Source organism: Symsagittifera roscoffensis, chromosome 3, assembly GCF_963678635.1.
Source record: "Symsagittifera roscoffensis chromosome 3, txSymRosc1.1, whole genome shotgun sequence".
NCBI classification, from domain to species: Eukaryota; Metazoa; Xenacoelomorpha; order Acoela; family Convolutidae; genus Symsagittifera; species Symsagittifera roscoffensis.
This window is the reverse complement of record NC_087064.1, coordinates 68609189-68628449: the sequence shown is the minus strand read 5'-3', so window position 1 is coordinate 68628449 and position 19261 is coordinate 68609189. Positions and strand designations below refer to the sequence as shown.

The following is a 19261-nucleotide window of genomic DNA, read 5'->3' as shown; positions in this document are numbered from 1 at the left end:
GAGTTCCAAGATGTTTTGTCTATTTCTTTACTTTCATGCTAGTCATTAAAATTTTTCGAAGTTGTTTTCTTTATAAATTCTAGGAGTGTTCTGTGCATTAAGTGCAGTGGTAAAGCCCATGCTTGAGGCTACAAATTGCAGAAGTTCGATTCCAGTCGGGACATGTTTTTGTGGAACCTGAAAAATTTCGAATATTTCAGACTTTCGTGTCTGCTAATTTGTGTCGGCTTAGGTCCCACAGAAAATTTCGGTTTCTTTTGAGAATTTTGAAAGCTCTTTGTAAAGTTTGTAATGGTGCAGGCAATTTTGTTCCAGAAATTTTTAATCCTTTTTTGCAATTTTTCGAAAAAAAATGACTTAAAAACAACTTTTTTAAAAAATTTTTATTTGTCTTTTCATTTTCTGGTGATCATACTGATCATTTTTGTATCGCAAGTGATGTGAAGCTCCGCTTTGCCTTTGTATTGAACAAAAAACTTTAAGGATTAAGTTATTTTGAGAAACATAATTGTAAGCCGAAGCTAACCTAAGTCGAAGTGAGAGTTTCATGGCATTTGATTTATATCCTTCATTTGTAATTAAGTGTTTCTGCGGGTCTGAAGATGTCTTTCTAGACTCGCTAAAATCTGAAACACTTTCGTATACTCTCAAAAGTATCTTTAAGAAGAGCACTCAGAAAAAGTTTAAAAGAGAATAGGTTTTATTGCCATTCATGTATTTAGTGTTTTTATTGTATCATTTTTGTCTTTTCGTGGTCGGATCATTTTGTGCAGAATGCTCAGTAGCCTACTACTGTTGCTTACTATATAGAAACTGCATACAAATTAAGAACCTTCCATTGAATTATGCTTCTTGCTCCTCCATCTTATGCCTAATAACAGAAATGAATAATTACGCTTACAATTAGCGGACGTAAATGAAATAAACATATGTTTTCAAGGTGAACAACTGGAGTAACAAAATCAGTAAGTTTCTATAAGTATTTCATAAGCAACTCACGTTCGAGCCCGGTCATGAAATGTTTTTTTTTGCCGGCTCAGTTACCAAATGCGAATTTCAGCAGTTAATCATACTATACTTAAACTCGAAGCTAATTCTCGTGCATTCGCAATGATTTAGGTTGTAGCCTGTTTGACTCATGGTTCGAATCCTGGCGGCGGCCAACTTTTTTTTTTCAGGCTTATTTTTTTCATGACATATTTTTTGTGTCTTATTGCATTTTCAAAACTCCCTAGTTTTTTGCTGTCGTTTGCAAAGTGGAGCATCTGTAATTTACGAACGAGATTTCATAATTTTCACCCCGGTGCTGATTTTTGAATTTTTTATCAAGCTTTCGCGATACCCTCAAGTAATTGTTGGTAAGTTTAAATTGCTTTTGAAGAGTGCTTTGAGTAACTTTCTGCAGGTACCTCTGACTGGAAATTGAACCGGGTGATGTTTTCTCTGGCCTACTTCCGCAGTGTGCGCCACATGCAACTGGAGTGTGTCAATCTGGAGATGGTAGACTGGGACGCCTCTCTCCCTCCTCTCACAAACTCTCTTGTCAATCTGCACTGCCACAAGTCTATTTCTAACACATGTCAACTCCTCAATCCAACTAATCTACCACAGCCGCCTCTTTGGCCGCATATTGTAAGTCATATTAAGACTCTCTTGTATAGGTTGTGTTGATTTTTTTCAGAAAAAGTCTATTTGTTCACGCTCAAATTTGATTTTCCGCGGTTTGACTTTCGATTTGTTTCCAAATTTTTTAAAATCATTTTTACTTGACTCGAAGCAAAGTGTTTTGTCATTCTAAATAATCGAATCATGATAGAAGCGGGTTGTTATATGATATATAACTGGACATCATCTGTTATAATTTGTTGTACCTGAATATTTGTTGTAAGCGACAAGTTAAAGAAAAAAATTAATGCTGAAAGCGAGTCGAAGACAAAACATTTGAAGACATCACAAGTTTGAATGCCTAAAAACAGTTTTTGTAGATCCCTAAGGTGAACAAAGGCTCTCGTCTGTGAAAAAAATAGGCCGACAGCAGGACAGACTTTAAAAAACAGTCAGTCTCATGATTAATTTTGGACAGAATCGAATTGAAAAAGTTGCTTTTTACTCAATCATATCTTTTGTTAAATGGAAGGCGAGCTCCACTATTGAATAGCAAAGATGTCGAGGTCTCGAAAAAGGAGATCGACATCTAGTTTCGAAAGTTGTTTTTGATTTTCAGATTTCCCAGCGAAATAAAAAGTTTACCTATTGGCCCAGTTTTCTCAAATGGGGTTAATTTTATCAAAAAAAGTTTCAATTTTAAAATAATCTTGAAGTTCAAAGAGCTTTAAGGCCATATATTCTTTCTTTGATATTCGAAAGTTGAACTTTGTCAGTAATTGTTGTCACAGCATGGTGTTCTCTGACGAGTAAAGCAATATTTGAAGAAAAAAAAACATTGTTTCCCGTTTTTAACAACTGATCTCTTCGCTTTTTTTGTGTTTGTCAAATGAGCTCTTTGTTTATTAGAGAGTGGCTGGGTTGTGTGTGCTTTTGAAATACTTAGATCTTTGGAAAAATGTTAAATAGTGTATCGTAGTTGTTTTACAGCGAGAGGCATAATCTCTGCGTTTTTTAAATTCAGGTGCGGCTTAATCTTTCTCGGAATCGACTCACCAGCATAGACGAGTGTCTGCAGATAGCAGCACCCAAAGTGCAGTTCCTAGACTTGAGTCACAACAGTCTATTCTGCGTGCAAAATCTGAGCCAGCTGTCTCAGTTGAGAGAACTGGACTTGTCTTACAATCAGTTCTCATGTCTGGAGGATCTGCATGCTAAATTGGGAAATGTGAAGAAGCTGTTGCTGGATCACAACAAACTGTTCTCGCTGGACGGAATGGCCAAGATGTACTCTTTAGAGTTGGTAGGTGATATAAGTACGCAGTAATACACTGGTAGTCTAGAAGATTCATTTTAGACTAGTCATTCGTTTCGCATGAAAAAAACTTTGAATTCTGGTCGTTTTTTAAGCTAATTTTGACTACCTTGAAAGCTCAGAGGGGTTCAATTATACTATCGTATCGAAGCATTGAACTTATAGTAACATATCAAAAAAAAATCGAAAAGTTTGCTCACTGTCGAGAAAAACTGGTCAAGGATTTTTCGTTTTTCAAACTAAATTAGATGAGAATAAGACGAAATCTGATGAGAGGCTGCCATTTCAATTTTTACGATGATTTTAACGCTATTTTTTTTACTATAGTTATCGCTCGTTCTAGATTTTTGTAACCTTTTTCAATCACCCTTTCTGTGATGAAAAGTTACAGGATTTTTAGATCTGAAAAAATGCAAAAAGAATCCTTTATTTTTTGAACTTTTAATCTGAAATCTGGTCGAAATATTATGTGCGCCTTTCACAGCAACCGGTCATTCTTGTAAAGTTAAGATTTTGGACAAAATAATTCGTTTTACATGGTTGCAGCTGTCATGTTCTGGCAACCGTTTGTGTGAAGTTGGAGATATTGTTGGCATATCTCAGCTTCCATGCTTGGAACAGCTGTGGCTCAAGGACAATCCCATCTGCTCCCTACTAGACTACAGAACCAAGGTGCTTCAGATATTTGCAGACAGGGCGCAGGAAGTGTCCTTAGACGGTATGTTAAAGCTATGAACAGAATTAATGGAATAACCAACGCTTCCCTGTTTTTAAAAGCTTATCTAATTCTGGAAACTGTTTTTCAGCGCAAAAATAGGAAGCTATCAAGTAACGTGTATGTAAGGCAGAAACTGTCAATATTTATTGATAAATTCTTCTGTTTTGAGGAATCTGATGGATTATTACATAAGCCAGCCAATCATTTCTGAGCTATACTCGAATCAATTTTTTCAGACGTTGTTGTTCCGATCAATACAATTTTTATGTTTTGATATGTATTCTTACACTTGCGAATATGTGCTTTAACATTTGATTAATAAAAAGTTAAACAGTTGATGCACTTTTAATTCATCAAATGAACCGAAAAATTTATTGTTTTAAACAGCAGTAAAATGATAAAAGGCTCGATTTCAGAAATGTTCTAACTCAATGTATCCCGCAATTTTTTTTGAAATGAGCTATTTACATATAATTTGGCTCTATGCTTTCCCATTTATTACATGCAAAAACGTGTCTTTTTGTATTTGGTCCCCCTTTTGTGGTAGTGAATTGGCAATTTATTAGCATGTGTAGCTTGGTTATTAGTGGCTAGTTTTTGAGGGAATTTGCATCCGTGGCTGAGTGTTTAGTGCGTGGGACTCAAAGTTGCAAGGTCGCAGATTGAATCCTCGGCGTAGCCGAGATTTTGCTAATTCGAGGCTTATTTCTTGTTTCAATTGATAGAGCTGCTTTTTGGTCGTGTTCTCGCAAGTGTCTGCGAAGTGTAGCTTTGCTTGTTTATTTTGAATTTTTTTTTTACTATTTACACTGGCGATCATCTAAGTGTATTATTACGAACCTTCTTTTTTATATATAACCTAATTCGCAAATAAACGTTCAGTTCATTTCCTTTGTTAAAGAAAGCATGCTCCGTTATCGAACAGCAAGTTGAACTATCTTTGAGTCGCAAGACCCGGTCCAGCCTAGCTCAACTACGCTCCGGCAATTACCCCCCTTCTTTCTTACCTCAACATAATTGACCCAAGTGTCTCAAACGAACGTTCCAAGTTCTTTAACACCCCACACGATACCAACCACCTCTTTCAATGTCCCCAAAACCCTACTTCACTCACTACTCTCACTCTGGTCCAATCCTGTCGCGGCTTCTGTCTTCCTCAGTTTGGATCAGCCTTCAAGCATATCAGTCGAACTCGCTTTTGATGACCAGTGTCGACTCAACACTGGCTCATAGCTTCGGCTATGAAACCAAAAACGTTCCTCTCTCTGCTCTTCCGTAGATACGTTATAGACGAAATAATACACCACAACCATAGCTGTGCTATCATTTTCCCGTTTGACGGCTTGGTGATTCACTGAAATGGGCGTCGCTACCAGAAGCATCAAACGTCTCAGTTACTGGAATCGGATGGCCCCCCTTAACCCAGATGCACCCTTTAACTCAAAGGCACCCGGGAGCAGCAGTGAAAGACTTGAAAGAGACGACGAAATTAAGAATCTTCCACTGGAAGTACTGTAAATTAACCCAACTAAGATATCAACCTTCTCTCAAGAAGTACTGAACTTACGAACTAACCATTCCAAGCGAAAACGAAGACTATTTATAATGATATATGACCGAAATAATGAAAATTAATGCACTGCCTCTCGACGAGGCAACTGCAACAACAACAATAGCAGCCAAAGTATAAAGTTCACAACAAACGTGATCGACTTCTGGTTTCGAAAATGGAATTTCATTATCAGATTTCCCAGCGAAAGAAAAGTTTCTACCAATAGATTCAGCTTTCTCAAATTGGGTTAATTTAATCTAAATAGTGTCAACCATTACTTGATCAGGAAATCGAAAGAGCTTTAAGGCTATCAGTTTTTTCTTTAATATTGAAAGTTGAAGCATTTTTAAAAATTGAGTCTGTTTTTTTTCTGCTTTACTTGCGTTCATGACTCTTTGCCAAATGTTTTTTGGCTATTATTTTTGTGAAGTGCAGCTTCGCTTTGTGGTAGAATTTTTGTCGGTATTTTTGTTTCTCGTGATTTTTTTTCCAGCGTCTTGACTATAATGATTTTAGGAATTCCGACAACTATGAAGGAGCTGAACACTGTGCGAGTTCTGGTTGCTCTTCAGAAGGCAAAAGGGGCTTCTTACAGTTCCCAGTCTAGAGTGGGAACCACGAGGACAATTGATCAGACTCCTGATTCAACCGCATCAGATCCCAATGAAAATGGACTGAAAGATGAGAATTTGGAAGCACAGCAGGGTATCGAGGGGATGCACGCAAACGGAGAAGCACACGGTGACACTGAGGTATCCGCAAATGAGGAAAAAGGTTAGTTTTGATAGATTTTGATAGCAAACATTAGTTTTCTTGTAGATTTCGTGAAAATTCAAATTGCTGATTACACAAGCGAAGCCAAGTGTATTATTTCGAACTTACTTTTTTTTCCAACCTAAGTCGCAAATAAAAGTGCTCATTAGTGGCATTTTTGGTATATTTCAATTTCATCATATTTAAGCATAGTTAATTTAATATCATTTAGTGCTGGTTTATTTTTGGCTAGTGTTAGGTCCTGTTTCAAAACAACAGGTGTTATGAAAATGTATGGGATGTTTTTTTGCGACCCTTTGGAAAATTTTTGAACTATTCACAAAAACTTCAAAAACTACTGAACTAATTTTCTTAACAATGGTGTCATTGGAAAAAATGGCTGCTGTTCCCTGTGCCTGCATATTTTGCTAGTCTCTTTTCAGTTTACACCACGTTCTACAGCTTTCGAAAGTTTCAGTAGGGGGATTTTTGACTTATTTGATTTTGAATTTGTTCATTTTCTCAAATAATAAATGCATAAATCTGAGATTAACGTTTAAACTAAAGAACTAATCATTGAGATTTTCTCAAGCGGTTATTCCCTAAATTCGGAAGAAAAAAGTTATGGCGTCAAACAAGCCCATTTTTTGACATTTTGGTTAATTTTTAAATTTTTTTGACTTTTCTCAAAAACTACCCTGCAAAATCGGAGAATAGGTGTTCAACCGGAAGAAAACACGTGGTATGCGAATCTTCTAAGCGCAAGCGGCTATGCCCTGCGTTTTGAAAAAATATGGCCTTAGAAAATGTACAATTTTTGAAACTTTGCCCAATTTTTGGAAATTTCTTTTTTTTTTCTTCAAAAACTAACCTGCTGATTCTGAGGTTGATAATTCATTCAAACTAACATCGTTCTTAGTTTTTTTCCTGTATAATTTGTTTTGTAGAAAAGCCGATATGGACATCCGAAAAATCCATTTCCATAAAAAGTTTTTACCGTTTTTTTAAAGAAATTTCAGTACTGTTCTCGAAAGCTACTAGCTAAAGCCGATAGTAAGGATTCAATCTAAAAATCAGGGTGTGGAAATCTTCCCTACTGACGAGACTATTCCCATGCTTTAGTAGAGAAAATTTTGTGAATTTAGAAAAAGCCAACTTTTTCGGAACTTTTTCGAAACTACCCAGCCAAATCCGAGATAAAGAATTCAGTTGAAAGATCGATTAGTAGTTTTTTGCTTTAATATGCAGCTAATCCCCTACTTAAGCAGAAAACTCACTAGGGTTTTGCGTTAAGTGCATTTTTGAAACTTTCAAAGTTGCGCAATTCGGTATCAGTACAAAATTTAATCAAAATATTAAAACATGTGAATTTATGCTAGATTATGCCGAGCAACTAGTTTTCTTTCCAAGCTTCCGTGGCTCGATTACGAGGATGTGGAAATCCTAATCAACCGGTAGGAGATCCAAATCCGGAACATTGAAACAATTAAAGTTTTTTTGGTCGAGTTTTTCCTGCATCGCATTGGCAATTTGATAGAAACTGCAGCTGCTTTATTGGTGGCTAGTGTTAGTAAAATTACAAGCGGTGATGAAGCAGACGTGAGAACGTGTTACCCCAAGCCTTGCAAAAAAATTTCTCATGGTGTCTTTTTAACCTTTTCCTTATTTCACTTTGTTTTGCCTGTTTAGAGATCTTTTTTGCTTTTTCCTCGCTTGTGTTGCGAAGCGCAGCTTCGCCTCTGTGTAAAATATAAAATACACTAAATTTGACCATTTTGGTGAATTGACGTACGAAAACTTCAGTTTTCTTTCCAAACAACAAAGGCAAATTCAAATTGTAGTGGGTTCGAATTGCTTCTGAAAGACACTGCTTGTTGAACGGCATCTTTATATCCCTTATGTTTACTAAATCCCGATACGGCTGTGTGAAATTGTTGCCTGCTTTTTAGATGGGAGAGTGAACAAGGATCTAATTGCGGCTGAAAATGCAAACGGCGAAGAATCACTGAATGAGAATCATGAAAAGGGAGAAAATACGAATATACAGGTGAGTGTATTGAACATGTTTATTTAGAGTTCAGAAGAAAGTTAAATTTAGGTCGTTCGAATTGTTATTAGGTTCACGCGCATTTTTATTTTTTGGCGGTTAGATTTTTGATGCTTTTGAAACTGACTTTAAATTTATTTGCCAGATGGATGTCAATTCGCGCTCTTTCGGTCGCTGAAATAGAGCTTAACTGTTAGTTTAAGACGTGGGTTTAACAGGGGTGGATCTAAGTTTTTCTCAAGGGGGGAGGGCGGAAATTGTTGACCTTTTTTTGAGGTCGACCACTTTGATTTTCTGAGCTTTACCAACCCACTATAAAGACCCTATTTTGACCAAATGTTCTGTGCCGCAGTCGAATTTTTGAAAAAAGGCGTTTTTAGGTACTTTTTGGAAAATTTTGACCCAAAAATCGCGTTTTTTCGTCGCGCGAACTCACCCCTCAAAATTAGTATATTTTGGCGCCTTTAGAAAAATTTTAGGGTCAGTCAGCCAAAAATGATATCTCAAAATCCGCCGCCCCCAAAATTTGTCGCCCTTGATGCCGCTCGGTTAATGGTTTCCATATGTTGTAAGGTTTTTATGAACATCATCCGATGCAAACATAAGGTTTTTCTTCCGATGATTGAAAATGGGGAGGAACTTTTGTATTCGGGTGTGTTTTAGTTTTCCTTTTTGTTTTCCACGCAAATGCAGGTACCGCAAATAATCATCGGACTGATTTGAGTAAAAAATTATATTAAAGCCGCAGTAAAATCAGAGAGTTCGAACCTGGGCAGGGTCGGATATTCTTAATGAACTTTTTGTATTTTAGTTGAAATGCGTCCGCTCTATAAATTGAGGCATGTTAGTTGGTAAATTTCTTTTTTTTTTTCAATATGACTGGTACTGCTAATGCGTCATAATTGGCTTGCGTCACTTAGCAATTATGTAGACTCATAATTGAGGTGCGTCACTTAAGAAGTCTTGTAGACTCAAAGTTTCACTCATCCAGTTTTTTCCAGTAGCTTTATCGGTCATATTTTTGATTTTGTGTGCCAAGTGCAACTTCGCCTCTGATGTTCCAAAGATTAATTTTTTGCATAAACCAGTTTCATTGCGTTCATTGGTTTTTGCTACGTACAGTAACCGGCTATCCTTGTTTTTGGATTTGTTTTTTTTTATTACTTTTTCCGAGTTATTTTTTTAAGTTATTTTGACTTCTGTCTTTTTCCATTCACTATCTTGGAGCGCAATGTTTTTTTTTGCATCGCGATTGTTGCGACGCTCCGCTTCGCTCTTGTGTGAATATATATATATATATATATATATATATATATATATATATTTCGGTTCCGCAAGTGTCTTAATGCTTTTCAATTTTTTAAATTTTTTGTTGGCTTTTTAAATTGAAGAATAAACATACGAACGGTTCCCTTAGTTTATTAATGCTTTTCCAACTCTTTGTTGGCTATGTAAATTGAAGAATAAACGTAGGAAGAAAATAGTAAGTGAGGTAAATACTTGTCTTAGCTCCGATGAAAAAAAAGAGTGTTGATCTTAGAAGGGTTAAAGTAGAGCCTTGAGGGGTTTCGGTCTTACTTTTGTTCTTGGCCAAGTGTTATATTCTGCTCAAATACGATGTCGGGACTCAATTTTTGCACTTTTTATGAAAAACACTTGCTTTTTGGCTATTTCATGTGCTTTTCGGTGGTTTGAATCCCATAGTGGCTACTTCTTTTTCGAAGCTCACTCACTTATTTTAGTGTTTTCTTAGAATTTTAAGCCTCCATTTTGCCTTTTTTGCGTGTTTGAAAATTGCAACTTCACTGTTTAAACTCTGTTATTCATATTCGTATATGTAGGTAGATGTGCCTCGACTACATTGTAGTGCAGTGAGACAGGTGAAGAGGGGTCTGGTGATGGGACTGACAGGAGAAGTGAACATGATAGACTGGAGTTGTCTCCTTCTACCATCCCCACCACCACCCCCCTCCTCTTCTGCTTCATCTACTGACAAGAAGAGAGAGTGCGGCAGGGAACTGGTGTCTCTCTTGTCCAGCAATGTCTCATCCAGGACAGACTGCACACAACTCTTCTCATTCATTGTCAGGCTAGTCTCAGGAAAAAACTTGGTTTTTATAATTATGAAAGATCACAATGAGTGTAGAAATGGCCAGAACTCGATTATAAAATGTGAATATTTAGAAGAATTAGAAGTGGAGTAGAAATTAAGCTCTAGTGTTCATTTTATAATTTGAATGTAAAGTTGGAGTGAAACGTTTTTAAAGCAGCGTCTTTTTCTTATTCACCGCGGATAAATGTTCTTGGATAAAAGAATGAGACAAATCGTTAATTGCATCGCTTAATTCGGTTTTGGTTATGTGCACGTTGTGACAGAAGTAATTACCATGTAAATAAAAATCCATTCGCCATGTTGTTAATTTGAGATTTGGTCAGCAAAGCATGTGATCCCCGTGTATTCGCTAGCTGTCCTCTCTAGTGCATTATATATTTATAAATGTTGTTCAAACGTAATTGATGTCAAGTTAACACCAGAGAATTTCTTCATCTATGATTACAGGAAAGAAGAGGAAGGAGACGTGAGTCTGCGACATGTGGACACATTCCTAGCCCTCCTCACTCAATTCATGCACAGGGGATCCTCCGCCGCCGCCTCCCTCTCATCTTCACCTGGGGGGCATACTCTCGACCCCTTCAAGTCAGTCTGTGGGGCTCTAAAAGGGGAGGGGGAGGGGGACGGAGAGGATGCGTATCCCAGTTTCCAGCTGTGGGAACAGGTTTCCAGGAGCAATAAGAGTGCACTCGCAACGCTACCGATACCAATAGGTAACAGAAGTAAGGTAGAGTACATACTCTGATCAAATTTGACGTGAAGAGCTTTCAAGGAACTCTAGACCAGCCTTACTCTGGATGATCTTTTAATTCTATCATTTTCCTTTCGGTTGAAATATTTGATTGATTGTATCAAATTTCCGGAACCTTCTCTCAAATTATGAAAATTCAGTCAATATGCGATTAAAGCAAAAAATTACGGAAATTTGATTGCAGGCTATCTGGTTACTTTCTGACCATGCTTGATTTTGTGAAATTTTTCACAGCTTTAAGTTAATTTGTTTTAAGCCTTGCGTAGTCTGGCGAGTTGTGATCCCCGCAAATTCATAAACACATTCCACGACGCTCTCACTGGCAGACCACAAGAGAAGGAACAGTTGCGTCAGTGTGTGTGGGCCTACGTCCAGACATACCTCATGTCCTGTCCCAGACCGGCTGTGCTGCTTGTGTCCAATGAGAGTGTGAGGATATATTTCGACAACACCTCCAACCCAACATCCTCAGATTTCTTCGCGCCCAGTCTTGAACAAAGTGCAGATACTTCAGCTGCTACGAAAAGGTAAATTGATTTACAGGTGCTGACAAATAGTTGGCAATATCGATGACGTTGAGCAGCTTATCGGTAAAAAACGGTTGTTTTAGGTTAATTAGACTTTGTCATTTGGTTTTTTACGTGCTCAAGTGAGTGGTAAACTAATTTCAGGCGTAAAAATGTGCAGTTTTGGGTTATTTAACTTGGGTTAGATTCGTTAGACCTAAAAGCATATTGTCAACATTTTGGCATTACTCATAGAAGCACGTTAACTTTTAGTTGGGACTCAAATTATAGGACCTTGATGGGTGTATACTAATTTAAAATTCGATTGTGCTTATTATGCATTTGACAGGTACACTGAGTTGTCCATAGGATCTTGAATTGTGATCGGAGCATCTTGAATTGTGATCGGAGCAAGGCAAGAAAATGTAGTAGAGTACTTTCAAACAACTTTGCTCCTGTGTACAGTCGCAATTAAAAGAAAGTTGAGATGGAAACTTAGCTCTTCTAAAATGCAATATATCGCTTAAACATTATCCTAAATTATCATCCTAATTTTCTAGAAAACAAAAAATTCTTCTGTCCACAAAATAAATTTATTCAATCTTAATTTTTTAGACTGCTACATCCTGGATAACGAAGACCTCTTTAAAAAAATTTCTTTTAGTTAAGTTCCATGATTTTTTTGTCTTTTTTGTACTAAAGTTTCCTTTCCTCATTTTTTGGTGAAGACCAATATAAATTAATCTAAGTAGTCACATGATTTGATTTCAAGTATTGAGAATTTATATCTCACCCAGTATCAATAACTTACTAAATGAATTTCGCTCTGAGTCACCTGTGAACAGACCTCTAGGTCCAATGGTGCTCTCCTAGGAAGTGAAATTGTTGATGTGGTTTGTAAATTTATTAACTACCCACAATGGAATTACCTGTAAACAATTTATTATTATTATATAAATTGAATAATTAAGTGTCTTGGGAGAACTAGGAGAATCCATTTGACCGGACCAAAAATTCTTTGACGTACTCCACCCGCTTCTAAAGAAAACCCAAGATGTGCCTCTGCTTTTGAATGTGATTTTAAATTAATCAACAATTGTTTCTTTCTCCTCTTTCAGGTTGGGCGGAGTGTTACGAGGCGGGAGGAGGGTGATGCCTCTAGAAGATGCAGTGGCGTCCCACCTATGTCTCATGTGCACAATTCCACTTCACCAAATTCGATCTCTATCTTTGAACTCAACCTCACATTGTGCCCAGATGCGATACATCCAAAGTACTACTAGTAGTCCTAGTTCTTCTGATCCAAAGCCGGAGCGTGAGGGGAGTGATATTGTGGAGAGAGTGATGGTTGTTGCGACCTTGGATGCAAGTGACTTGCAAGCCTTCTCTGCTCAGTTTCCGAACGTGCCGGTAAATTAAATTCAGTTTAGAAATCTGTTATGGTAAAATATGAAGACTTTAATACATATTGTATTAGCGTGGGGTAGTCTAATCTGTCGACTTATGAAAAGTGAATAAATTGGAGAGAAAATTTTTTGAAGCCTATATTTGTTACTACTTTTTAAAGCTTCAAAACAAATGTGGAATTAAATGAGACCAAGTCTATGTAGAAGTTGCTATGTAGAAAAACTGCAATTTCGAATTGAAAAATTGAGGCTGTTTTGATTTTTGAAAAAAGTAACCTGTTAACGTGATTTGGTTTAGACGAATTGCGAATTGAATTTGATGGATTTGAAGGACTCCATTTTCAACAACAGTATCAGAAGCACAGTAGAGCTAAACGGTGCAAGTAGTAGTGCCCAGAAAAGTAGCGGAAGAATTTTTTTCGCTGCGAATCTGATGAAATTGAGCATCAATGATGTCATACATTCTACATTCCCACTGATCATCCTCATAGACCACTATATCTGTTGTATTAAAGAACCCACCCTTGAAATAATGGGAAGCAGCAGTTGGAGAAATAGGGCGACAGAGTCTACAGAAGACCCGCAAATGTCATCCAATGGTCGGCAAGAGTCCTCGGATGACCTTGAAAGGGAACCAGCCAGCTCGAATCGGGAGGCAGAACTGACTGGTACTTCGAAACAAAAAGCACAGCAGAGAATAATATGCGTACATAAAATATCCCAGGTGCTCATTTTGAAACTCTTGGGCCACGGATCCGCAGCTTCTTCTCTGTCTCTCAGTGTAAGGACTCTGGCACAGTCACTGGAGGATCTTTCTGACTCAATGGAACTCAAGGTGATTTAAGCATTAATGTTTTTGTGCTGTTTTTTTTTTTTAGTTGACATATTGCAGCCTCGAAAAGTTTCGCTAATACTTAATGATAAAATGAAAAAATGACTCCTGTAATTTTGAATCACAAATATCGAAACGATAACTAATGAAATGATAAAATAAATGATCATAAAATGTAGTTCAACACTAATATGGGTCGCGACAGTGTTTCATTGCTATTAACATCCCTGTTATTTACACAGTTAATAACAATGTTATTTAACCAGACGTGTTTCTTACTTCTGTTACAAACTGATTCAGCGGGGTTAGAAAGGGTGTTTTCTACAATTGGATTCGACCATTCGGATCTGATAAACCGCCTTGACTCGGAAGTGATTGTGAAACTGGCTGGCCCATGTGAACAATCTACCCCCTTAAAAACTAAATAAACAATCTCCCCCCTAAAATTATGACAAATTTAAGCCTGCATGTACTGAGCTCAATTTTGATTGGCTGAAAAATATTACGTTTAACCAACTAAATAATCTCTCTCCTAAATTGAGTTAGGCTGGCTTTTTGTCTACGTGTACTGAAATCTGATTGAATATAATTCATTATTTGGTACATTGCTCTAAGTTTCGAAAATTTTACGGACATTAATGGTCAATAACGTTAAAACTTCATTTACTAGGAGTGTTTTAATGCAACTGCTGGTCGCGATGTTTTGTTTTTTTTTGTTTTTCAGGAAAATTTCCGCCTCGAATTTACTTTTTCGCAGTTTTGATTTCTTTTTATGTTCACTTCTTTTCCTTTGTTGAAAGGATGGCAAACTCCACTCTCGAACACCAAATTGTACATGTCATGAAAAACGTGATCGACTTCTAGTTTCGACAGTTGATTTTAATTTTCAGACTTCCCAGCGATTTAAAATTTTACTTATTGCTCGGGTTTTCTCAAATTGGGTTAACTTTATAAAAAAAAGTGTCAGTCATAAATTGTTACGGAAATTCAAAGAGCTTTATGGGCGTCTATTTTTTTGAAATTCGCAATTTGAGATTTCTTCATAAACAAGTCATTACATTTTTCTGTTTAGTTCATTGACTCTTTTTCAACTATCTGTTGGCCATGTTTTATTTAATTGATAAATTGCAACCTCGGAAAATATCGCTTATACTATTCGATAAAATGAACAAATGACTCATGTAATTTTGAATCATAAATATCGAAACGATGACTTATGAAATGTGAATGAAAATAATCAAAATAAATCTTTTTTAAAGGTTGACGAGGAGTTTTATGACTCGTCGGATGCATCGAGACACCTCTGCGACATGCCAATTCAGTACCTTAACATCTCCTTCCGAACTGCCAAAGAGAAAGAGCGATTTGTTTTCTTGCTACAGAAGAGGTATGACGATCTGGTCAGACGTAGACTCTCAGTTATATCTTCCTGACATAGAATAGAGTCTAAAGAAAACGTACAACTCAAAAGTCGTTGTCAAGTAACTGTTATCAGCTCCAGTAGTTTAAATTAAATCATTTCTGCCTTTAGTTGTCCAATTTCAAAGTTTATAGATAGATTTTGTCCATTAGTAGATTTAAATTATCTCTTTGTAAAGCATATTTAATTTTTTGGTTTTTATCTTAGTTTTCATGCTCCTAGTATCCAAGTTAGTTTTGACATTTTGTAAACAGGCTTTAAATTTCAACAAACGAAGTGTTTTTTGTAGTTTATAGGTAAAACATGAAATACTCTCAAGCTCAATGTAATTTTTGGTGTTTGTTTGATTTTTTTGAAATTCTTTTCAACTTGGTCTAATTGTCTAGGAATCTAATTGGTCTGCGATAATGGAAGAGCAAGGATAAACTTGAAATAGAGATTGACCTTAAGCTACAACAGTGAATTTTAGTTTTCAGATAACCCAGCGAATAGCATATAAATCCAGTTTTTTTATTTGTGTTTTATCAAAAGCGGAAATCAGAGAAAAAATGCATAAAGAAAAAATCTTTAAAGCTAAGGCAAGCAATTGTGTTTAACCACCTGTTGAGCGGAAAATAAACTGCTGTCATATTCAATTTTGAGCTTAAAATTTTAAAGAATTGGTCTCAACCCATGCCCATAGTAGTTTCTATTAAAATAATGGTATTAGTCGGATAAGCAGGGGAGAAGTAATTTCCGTTTTTAAAGGACTCAAAATCAGATTTGATGGGGTATTTTTTAGAAAAAAGAAAAACTTCAAACAAAACGATAAAAGTTTCGGAAACTGGGCTTTTCCTAAGCCTTACTGACCTTTCTACAAAAAAATAAGTTTAACCGTTTATGCACGAAAGATTTCAAAACAAAGCTTTGTTTTCAAATAAATCATTAGACTCAGAATTGGCAAGGCAGTGTTTAAGAAAGAAAGTAAGTGTCCAAAAAAGTATCGAGATCTCAAAATTGTGACCTTTTGGTGTGGCTTCATTGCAGTTTTCCAAAAAAAGTATGGCGTAGCTGCTGTACAGAAATTTTTCACAGGATTTTGTTTTGATTGAGAAAAAATCCAGCACCAATTTTTTTTATTTAACTCTTAAATCTGGCAGGGTAGGTTTCGAGAACTGAAATTTGAAAAACTTTTTTTAAAAAAAGTTTCAGAAAACGGTCTATTCGTAAGTACAACAATTTTTATACAAACTTGCAACTCTGCACGAAAACTTTCGCAACCTGCGCCTTCAGCTAAACCCTTTATCGTAGATTTAACAGGATAATTTTTTGGTAAACGTCAAAACTGTTTCGAAAACGTTCTCAGAGATGAAAAAATCATCTGCGTGAAAGCCATAGTTTTTTCTACAACTAAAGCAAAACAGTTTATGCAGCAAAAAAAAGTCCGAAGATTGTTGTTTTAAATGAAGCGTTAACCTTGAAATTAGTTGGGTAATTTTTAATAAGTCAAAAATTTTGCAAACAAAAAGAAAAAAATCAAAGTTTTGAGTTTTTCGAACAACCATATTTTTTATATTAAAATTGTGAGATACACTTGAACTGAAGATTCTAGCAACCTGTTTTTCCGTTTGATTCTTTAAACTCAGATTTGAGATGGTAGTTTTTGAGAGAACTTCGAAAAAATGATTTTTTTTTGGCCGAAATAGACTTTTACAGAAGGAACTACCATCTGTTTTTTTTCATCAAAACCGTTGTCACAGATTTGGTGCGCTAGTCTAATAGAAAAAGTCACGAAAATGAATCAAACAATCCACTCCGTGAAAGTTTCGGGGATGACGTTGAAAAAAAGTAAGATAAATGATCAAGAAAACATGCAGACCCAATAAAAAAACGAGTCTTTTCGTTGGTGCCAGTTTTTTGGAAGTCAGAGAAATTGTTGTCAGCAAAAATTAACTTTATGTCAAAAATGAATAAAAAATATCGAAACTCTAAAATAATGAAAGTAATCTATACTGTAAGAAAACCCATGCTTTTAATAATCCCTGATTTTGTCGCACAGGATTTTTTGGCTTTAAGCACTACACAAAAAACATTGAATCAACCAATAAAACCCAAGCCAAAACTGTTTCATAAAACAAAATGCGAAATGCACCGAAAAATACAAGGCCGAAAACCACTACTCCAAAAAAATCGAATTTTTAAACTATTTGAAGAAACAATTACTGCTGTAAATGTAAATGTATAACACCTGTTTGCTACCTAAATGCATGTAGATTTATTTGAACCTCAAGAAATTGAGCATGTCTTGAAAATAAGCATTTCAATTTTTTCGTGAAAAGTTTTTTTTATGGGACAAAAGTCTAAAACCCGATTGCAATACTCATGCTTATCGCAAGAGTAACAACTTCTGGGCCCCTTCCCACTTGGTATAGTGATAAATTGCGTGCCTTGGGATCCTAAAATCTGAGATTTTTGTCCCGATTGGAATTTTTTTTATGTAAAGTGAAAATTGTTTTTAGAAAACTTGACTCTGCGGATTACTGGCGGTCTGCTATTTTCTTACTCCCGGATTGTCACGTGCATATTTTGATTTGAGCAATTTTAATTTGAAGATTTTTTAAATAAAAAATAATCTCCGAAATTTAGCTAATCGTCCGTCCTTGATTATGTATGAGCTGTTATGTTTCTTCATTTATATTTGTCTAGGATTCTAATTGGTCTGCGATAATGGAAGAGCAAGGATAAACTTGAAATAGAGATTGACCTTAAGCTACAACAGTGAATTTTAGTTTTCAGATAACCCAGTTTTATCAAAAACAAAAATCAGAGAAAAAATGCATAAAGAAAAAATCTTTAAAGCTAAGGCAAGCAATTGTGTTTAACCACCTGTTGAGCGGAAAATAAACTGCTGTCATATTCAATTTTGAGCTTAAAATTTTAAAGAATTGGTCTCAACCCATGCCCATAGTAGTTTCTATTAAAATAATGGTATTAGTCGGATAAGCAGGGGAGAAGTAGTTTCCGTTTTTAAAGGACTCAAAATCAGATTTGATGGGGTATTTTTTAGAAAAAAGAAAAACTTCAAACAAAACGATAAAAGTTTCGGAAACTGGGCTTTTCCTAAGCCTTACTGACCTTTCTACGAAAAAATAAGTTTAACCGTTTGTGCACGAAAGATTTCAAAACAAAGCTTTGTTTTCAAATAAATCATTAGACTCAGAATTGGCAAGGCAGTGTTTAAGAAAGAAAGTAAGTGTCCAAAAAAGTATCGAGATCTCAAAATTGTGACCTTTTGGTGTGGCTTCATTGCAGTTTTCCAAAAAAGTATGGCGTAGCTGCTGTACGGAATTTTTTCACAGGATTTTGTTTTGATTGAGAAAAAATCCAGCACCAATTTTTTTTATTTAACTCTTAAATCTGGCAGGGTAGGTTTCGAGAACTGAAATTTGAAAAACTTTTTTTAAAAAAAGTTTCAGAAAACGGTCTATTCGTAAGTACAACAATTTGTATACAAACTTGCAACTCTGCACGAAAACTTTTGCAACCTGCGCCTTCAGCTAAACCCTTTATTGTAGATTTAACAGGATAATTTTTTGGTAAATGTCAAAACTGTTTCGAAAACGTTCTCAGAGATGAAAAAATCATCTGCGTGAAAGCCATAGTTTTTTCTACAACTAAAGCAAAACAGTTTATGCAGCAAAAAAAAGTCCGAAGATTGTTGTTTTAAATGAAGCGTTAACCTTGAAATTAGTTGGGTAATTTTTAATAACTCAAAAATTTTGCAAACAAAAAGAAAAAAATCAAAGTTTTGAGTTTTTCGAACAACCATATTTTTTATATTAAAATTGTGAGATACACTTGAACTGAAGATTCTAGCAACCTGTTTTTCCGTTTGATTCTTTAAACTCAGATTTGAGATGGTAGTTTTTGAGAGAACTTCGAAAAAATGATTTTTTTTTGGCCGAAATAGACTTTTACAGAAGGAACTACCACCTGTTTTTTTTTCATCAAAACCGTTGTCACAGATTTGGTGCGCTAGTCAAATAGAAAAAGTCACGAAAATGAATCAAACAATCCACTCCGTGAAAGTTTCCGGGATGACGTTGAAAAAAAGTAAGATAAATGATCAAGAAAACATGCAGACCCAATGTAAAAAACGAGTCTTTTCGTTGGTGACAGTTTTTTGGAAGTCAGAGAAATTGTTGTCAGCAAAAATTAACTTTCTGTCAAAAATGAATAAAAAATATCGAAACTCTTAAATAAT

The 19261-nt window shown here is 35.8% G+C and overlaps 1 protein-coding gene across 1 annotated transcript in view; it reads left to right on the top strand.

The window, feature by feature from the left end:
• LOC134841227 (uncharacterized) overlaps positions 1-15219 on the top strand; it is a 31119-nt gene extending 15900 nt beyond the window's left edge. Inside the window, exons 4-14 of the mRNA XM_063857071.1 lie at positions 1406-1632; positions 2630-2908; positions 3467-3638; positions 5707-5964; positions 7893-7990; positions 9832-10079; positions 10551-10816; positions 11111-11381; positions 12479-12770; positions 13065-13601; positions 14858-15219. Coding sequence (XP_063713141.1) covers positions 1406-1632; positions 2630-2908; positions 3467-3638; positions 5707-5964; positions 7893-7990; positions 9832-10079; positions 10551-10816; positions 11111-11381; positions 12479-12770; positions 13065-13601; positions 14858-15031 — 2822 coding nt within the window. The 3' untranslated portion in view covers positions 15032-15219. The remainder of the gene's footprint in view (positions 1-1405; positions 1633-2629; positions 2909-3466; positions 3639-5706; positions 5965-7892; positions 7991-9831; positions 10080-10550; positions 10817-11110; positions 11382-12478; positions 12771-13064; positions 13602-14857) is intronic.
• The last annotated feature ends 4042 nt before the right edge of the window (positions 15220-19261 follow it).